This window comes from Physeter macrocephalus, chromosome 20 (assembly GCF_002837175.3).
Source record: "Physeter macrocephalus isolate SW-GA chromosome 20, ASM283717v5, whole genome shotgun sequence".
NCBI lineage: Eukaryota > Metazoa > Chordata > Mammalia > Artiodactyla > Physeteridae > Physeter > Physeter macrocephalus.
The window spans coordinates 59,340,350-59,347,179 of NC_041233.1; the positions used below are offsets into that span (position 1 = coordinate 59,340,350).

Below are 6,830 nucleotides of genomic sequence, written 5' to 3' on the forward strand. Positions count from 1 at the left end.
TCAGAGGAGGGTGACCCCCATAGGACCTTTGCTGGCAGACCGGGGCTTCCTGCAGCAGAAGGGAAGTTTAAATGGGGAGAATGAGCCTACCCCAGGGTCAGGGGCATGGCATCCTCTGCTGAAGTGTGCCCCACCATCATGCCCTGACACGCTTGTGTACAGAGACAGGCTATGGTATGGCCCTGCTTTGGTCCAGCTTTGCTGTAGGGCTGGGGTGGGGGGATGAGGGTGGCCTGAGCTCCAAACTGGTCTCTGGCTGCAGTCAGCCCTTTCTGCTTTCCCAAATGCACTGGACTTTCTATCTGTGCGCTGAGCAGAGCCAAGTTAAAGAGAGCCCTTTCCTAGAACCTGACTGGCCTCTGTCTCCCCCAGCCTAACTGATGGTCTGTCCTGGTTGCCGGGCATTAGAGACAGTGTGCTCCTGGTGCCATTAGAGACGGTACACCCCCCAGGGCTCTGCGCGGCTGGCGTGGCTCCCAGGACACCGGCAGTTGGGAGGCCCTGGGGACCCATGGAGGGCCTGATGCCTGCCCGTGAAGAGTCTTTCCAGCTGGTCCAGAAGCCACTGTGGGGTGCTCTGCTGGTGATGTTGAAAGCTTGAGACAAGCCCCAGGATTCTTTGGGTCTTCCTGGGACACCCTGGTATGTGCCGCTATGGTGGTTTTTATAATGAAGAGCCGACACGCTTTAAGAAGGGGAAAAGAGCCAGCCCAAAGGTGTTCTGCCTGGGCTGAAGTATACAGAAAAGGCAAGTACACAGAGAAGACTGGACTGATGACACAAGCCAACAAAGTCATCAAGTCACCTGTGGTACACGCCAGTCCTCCAACATTACCAACTCTGCACTGGGCAACACTTGAAAAAACCTGAACAGGTCTCCACTGGAGGACACCATAGACTTTCTTGAAAAAAGACAGAAAAGGGAGCCCCCTAAACTTTCTTTATTTAAAAAAAAATATTTATTTTATTATTTATTTATTTATTTATTTTTGGCTGCATTGGGTCTTCACTGCTGCGTGCGGGCTTTCTCTAGCTGCGGCGAGCGGGAGCCACTCCTCGTTGCGGTGTGCAGGCTTCTCATTGTGGTGGCTTCCCTTGCTGCGGAGCATGGGCTCTAGGCACACAGGCTTCAGTAGTTGTGGCTCACGGGCTCCAAAGCACAGGCTCAGTAGTTGTGGCGCACGGGCTTAGCTGCTCCGCAGCATGTGGGATCCTCCCAGACCAGGGCTCGAACCTGTGTCCCTTGCATTGGCAGGCAGATTCTTAACCACTACGCCACCAAGGAAGCCCCTAAACTTTCATCTCATAGACTGACAATGCTTGTCTTCAAGGAGAGAGTCGCTCAAAGATGCAAAAAAACAAGGAAAAACATCATAAAAGCAACACAAAAAGAACAATGGAGGACAAATTAGCAGAAAACAGATGGTCTGAATAAAATCACAAAGAGAAAATTGATTGAGGAGGATATAAACTGCTTGGAAATAGAGAAGAAAGTTGCCCCAGTGTAGAGAAACTTGAACTATACACGTCAGAAGCACAACCTGAACAAGAAGAAGGAGGACATGGATGGGACTTCCCTGGTGGTCCACTGATTAAGACTCCATGCTTCCAATGCAGGGGGTGCAGGTTTGATCCCTGGTCAGGGAACTGAGATCCCACATGCTGCACAGTGTGGCCAAAAAATAAAAAAAATAAAAATAAAAAAGAAGGAGGACATGGAAGAAGCAATGGAGAGAACCACTTCCTTCTATTAACACTAGAATCTCCTCTATGAGAAAAGAACTTGAGAAAGCTGGATGGCAGCTCTATTGTCTGAGAAAGCTTGATGAGCTAAGAAAAGAAAATAACAACAGATACTGGCTAATGCTGAGTTTAACTTGCAGCCTTTCCCAAGTGGTCCTTTCGCTCCTGCTGCCTTTGTTCTATATGCAGCCCACAGAGCTCCAACCATATCAGGGGATCCATCCCCTGGATCATCAGGTCCCCAGGAAGGAGGAGGGTCACTCTGGAAGGGCTCAGGGACCCAGGGTCACAGGTAGCTTTGATTCTGCTTTCACAGCAGTGACAGCCACATCCACAGCAAGACATCTGCCTTTTTTCTCTTTTTTAAAAGTACTTTTGGGACTTTCCTGGTGGCGAGGTTGTTAAGAATCCACCTGCCAATGCAGGGGACACGGGGGACACATCCCAAACCAAACCCACAGTCAAACTTCATGATATTCTATTAGTTTAACTCTAAATTCACAGGTTAATTTCGGGGAGTTGACATTCTACAACCACTTTGCAAGGCAATTCAGATGCTAACTAGCCAGAGTAAGGTTGAATTTCACAGGTTAAGGCCACTGTCTCCCACAAGAGACTCTCACTTCAACCATCAGCCCCAAGTTTGAAGGTCCTCGGGCCATGCACACTTCTGAGCAACTGGCTACCAACACCCTCCACAACCACCTCAGGTTTGATACTTTAATAGAATGACACACAGGACTCAGGAAGGTGCTATACTTAAGATTACAGTTTTATAATGAAGGGGACAAACCAGGACTAGCCAAATGAAGAGATGCATAGGACAAGGTCTAGGAGAGTCTAAGCATAAAGCTGCCATGTCCTCAGGACACATCACCCTCACACATCAAGTATGATTACCAACCAGGAAAGCTCATCTAAGCCTCAATGTCCAGAGTTTTAATTAGGGTTTCATTACACTGAATCACTGCCCACTTGACAACTCAATCTCCAGTCCCCCTCCCCTCCTGCGGGGTTGGGTTGATGTCACCTGGCTCAAAACCAACCCTCTAATCACATGGTTGGTTTTTCAGGTCTGAAAGGCCCCCCACCCTGAAGCTACCTAGGGGCCCAGCATGAGGCACCTCATCAGCATAAACTTAGATGTGGTTCAAGGGGTCCACCATGAATAACCAAAACACTCCTATCATTCCAGAAATCCAAAGATCTTCAGGAACCTCGAACACAGGCCAGCCAAATTCTTCATTACACATTTGTTTCTTTTTGTGTGCGTAAGATATTCTTTGCTGTTTAAACATTTCTAAATTTTATGCAGTCAAAATAAAAGGTTTATTTTTTTATGACAACCAAACCAAACACAACAACAAAATAATACAAAAATAAAAACCTAGACTAGTAGCATTTCCCACCCCTCAGAACCCTAGAGTATAGTCTAAAGAAGATCACTCTATGAAATTATGGTTAATGTCTTCTTCAACCATGAGGTTTTGAAACCAAGCAGGGCCCTCCTGGATACAAAAGCATTTCCATGTCCCTTGTTTCTTTTTTGTAGGAAAAAGGCTTCAGGATCCTAGACCCTCCCTGAGTTCCAAAGGGCAGATTCAAGTAGTTACTAATTAGGGGAGTGAGGGAATGCAGAAACAAAGAAAAAGCAGTCAAGAAACAATAGTGCAGCAATAAAACAGAGTCCTAGTTCCCCCTCAAGGGATATACCTAATTATCTGATATACATCTTTGAGTTGTTCTGCAGGCACTAAGACCCTCACCCAGGTGGAGGATGGTAACTACAAGCTGAGACCCCAGACTGGTCAGAACCAGAAAGCTGATGATTGAGATTCCTGGAATACCACCCCATTACCTTACCACCAACCAATCAGAAGAAAGTCATAAACCCTGTAGCCCTCACCCCAAATGTTGCTTTTAAAAACTCTTCCCTGAGGGGACTTCCCTGGTGGGGCAGTGGTTAAGAATCCGCCTGCCAATGCAGGGGACATGGGTTCGAGCCCTGGTCCAGGAAGATCCCACATGCCGCGGAGCAACTAAACCTGTGTGCCACAACTACTGAGCCCACGTGCCACAACTACTGAAGCCCTTGAGCCTAGAGCCCACGCTCCACAACAAGAGAAGCCACCACAATGAGGAGCCTGTGCAACACAACGAAGAGTAGCTCCTGCTCGCTGCAACTAGAGAAAGCCTGCACGCAGCAATGAAGACCCAACGCAGCCGTAAATAAATAAATAAATAGATAGATAGATAGATAAATAGATAAATAAATAAAAACTCTTCCCTGAAAACCATGAGGGAGTTTGGGTTTTTTGAGCCTAAGCTGCCTGATCTCCTTGCTTGGCCCTTGCAATAAACCTCTCTCTGCTCCAAACTCCAACGTTTTGGTTTGTTTGGTCTCACTGTGTGTCAGGCACACAAACTTGGGTTTGACAACAGTTTCATTTTAAAAACTACATCTGAAACATTACCACCAGTGACATAACAAAGATCACTGGAAGAAGTTTTCCTTGGTTTGTTAATACATTATACAGTTCTTCACCCACAGGAAGAGTTAAGCTCCTATAGCATCCCTGATACTTCCTTGAGTACCTACAGAAGATCTTTAAGCAAGCCTGGCATTTGGTGTGAATTAATTTCTTCCTGAGGAGATAAGCTATGAAGACTACCAGACTGTTCTGGAAAACAGACAACAGTGGGGGAGGATGGCTGCCTTCCAAGGAAAAAACCAGATCATTTCCAACAATACTTAGAAAATAAAGGTGTGGTGAAAAATCTGTACAAAAGGCTTTAGTATAAGGTCATCCAAATATATCTGTACATAGAATGGGAAACACACAAAACGTGGTCTCATTAAAACTGCATGCTTGAGATTCTTAACTACTTCTGACTCATAGCTTTCTATTCATTCAAAATAGCAAAGAGAGTTTAACCAAACTTCTCATATAGCACAGTAAACATCCACAACTATGTAAATTACTTAAATTTACCCTAAACTATATTTGGGGGTATGACGATCCTATCTTTAGTGACCACCACTCTAATTTAAAAAAATGATTTCTTTAACTTTATATTTATAATGCTTTGTTGCTCCAATTACTACTACTTGAGAGCCCACCAGAGGCCAGGCACTGTTTAAGTGCTGGGATTACACAGATGAACAAGGCACATGATGTCCTTCCTCTCAGGGAGCTTATTTTATTTTGATTCTCATCTATTCAAAATAAAACCAAACCCCACAAGAAAATTAGGCACGGTTAATCCTCATTTTACAAAGAAGACACCTAAACTTTACAGGTGAGTCACATGCCCAGGCCAGGTAAGTGGTGAAGTTAGGAAAGGGAGCAAGGCCTGAGCTTTCCACCACAAGCAGGCCGAGAGAAAAACTGAGTATTTTCAAATATGAAAGACCTCAAACCCATGTAAAAAACATTCTTCAGTACAAAGTTACTCCCCCAAGCATCTATTTAAAAAATAAAAATAAAAAAGAGACTGTTTTTAACTTGCACAGAAATGAACTTGTTTGAGGATCCAGGTTATGTCAATTTCAAAGCCTGCAGCTGGAAAGGCTCTGCTAAGCCCCTAAGCCCCAGATTTCTATAGCTTTGGGGAAGGGAGGGTGGGGTGCAGATGCAGCACAGAGCAGCCACCAGGCCGACCAGCCACATACCTGGCACCTGGCGGGACTCCTTCAAGTCCAGGATATCCCTGATGTAGAGTTTTGCGAAGGCTAGAAACACAGGATCCAAACCCCACAAGAGGGAAGGAGTTTCCTCTTCACACCGGCTGGATTCAGACTGCATCAGGAGGCTGGGCTGTGGCTTCCAGCCAACCCTGAAAAGCTCTGCATCTAGAGCCGAAGAGCTAGATGGGAGACAAAAATCAGGACGTAAAGCTGTTAAAGTGGATGAAATCCTTACGGCCCCTAAGCTGTTCCCAGACGGGCATCCCGAACTCTGGAAGGGGTAAATCCAGGGGTCCGGGGCCTGTCAAACCGCACGCCAGGGGCCTCCTAGAGCCGGTGGCCTCCTAGCGCCAGAAGGGCCGGGCCTGCGCGCTCCGGGGACCTGTAAAGAGGTGCTTCTTGAGTGAGGATCCGTGAGTTCCTTATGGCTCTTCCCCAGGAAACTCCTCTGCCCCATGGGAGTGTTTCTCCTTCTCCCAAAGTACCAATTTCTAAACGGTTAAACACAGACTTTTCACTCTGGTGACAGATGGCCATATATGCGTACCCTGAAACCGCTTTAATGGGTGGAGTCCAGAGAGGAATGGGCGTCCTCGTGGCCACACAACAGAGGGGCAGAGTGGGTGGGTCTGTCCGTAGCCCTGCCGCTGCACCTTCTGGTGTTCAGGATGACACTGAGAAAGGGTGGAAAAGGAAACGAAAAACAGATCAGCCGTAGCCCCTCCCGCCGGCCCGCGCCCGCGCCGTCGGCCCGCAAGTCCCCGAAGCGCGCAGGCCCGGCCCTTCCGGCGCTGGGAGACCACTGGCGCCCAAGGCCTGGAGGCGACGCCGCCGGCCCCGCCCGGAGCAGGAGCGCTAGGCCGAGGTCACCTCTGGTGCTCCCAGCGGGGGGTGGGGGTAGGGCCTGACACCATCCCTCGCGCCAGACCAGCCACTGTGTCCCCGCCCCGGCCTTTCCTTCGCGCCGCCCGCGGCCCCGCCCCACTCCGCCCACGGCCACGCCCCGTTTTGCATCTCACGGAGGCTTCGCCGGATGCTCTCTTCTAGGTGGTGGCGGGGTTGGCAGGGCTACGCGGGGTCCGTTTGACTCTAGCAGCGCCCTCCCTGAGCCTCCGCGGGAGCGCGGAGCCCAAATCCCCGAGGCCTGGGAGCTGGCTCTGAAACTCCTGCTGCCCAAACCCCGCCTTCCAAGTCCCCCTTTCATCCCGACCCCACTGGTCATGGGACCCTGAGCCATGACCTCCGAGAGGTTGGGACTGGTTCAGACAACTTTTTTTTCCCGTCCCTGATATTGTAAATGAACAAATAAACAAAGCAATACAAAAGCAGGATTACGTTGTGGCATATTTTAAATGTTTATTTACACTTGATAAATGATTTATTAACACACGCAATCTCT

At 48.4% G+C, this 6,830-nt stretch overlaps 1 protein-coding gene across 5 annotated transcripts in view; it reads right to left on the reverse strand.

The window, feature by feature from the left end:
* Nucleotides 1-6,284, reverse strand: part of STN1 (STN1 subunit of CST complex) — a 40,894-nt gene extending 34,610 nt beyond the window's left edge. For 4 of the 5 annotated variants that reach the window (XM_028481833.2, XM_007130571.4, XM_028481832.2 and 1 more), the window contains exons 1-2: nt 5,979-6,283; nt 5,417-5,610 (exon numbers count right to left, since the gene is read on the reverse strand). In XM_028481833.2, coding sequence (XP_028337634.1) covers nt 5,417-5,549 — 133 coding nt within the window. In that variant the 5' untranslated portion in view covers nt 5,550-5,610; nt 5,979-6,283. Of the gene's footprint in view, nt 1-5,416; nt 5,611-5,978 lie in introns of all 5 variants that reach the window. The other variant, XM_028481830.2, reaches the window with a different exon arrangement.
* Between the last annotated feature and the right edge of the window lie 546 nt (nt 6,285-6,830).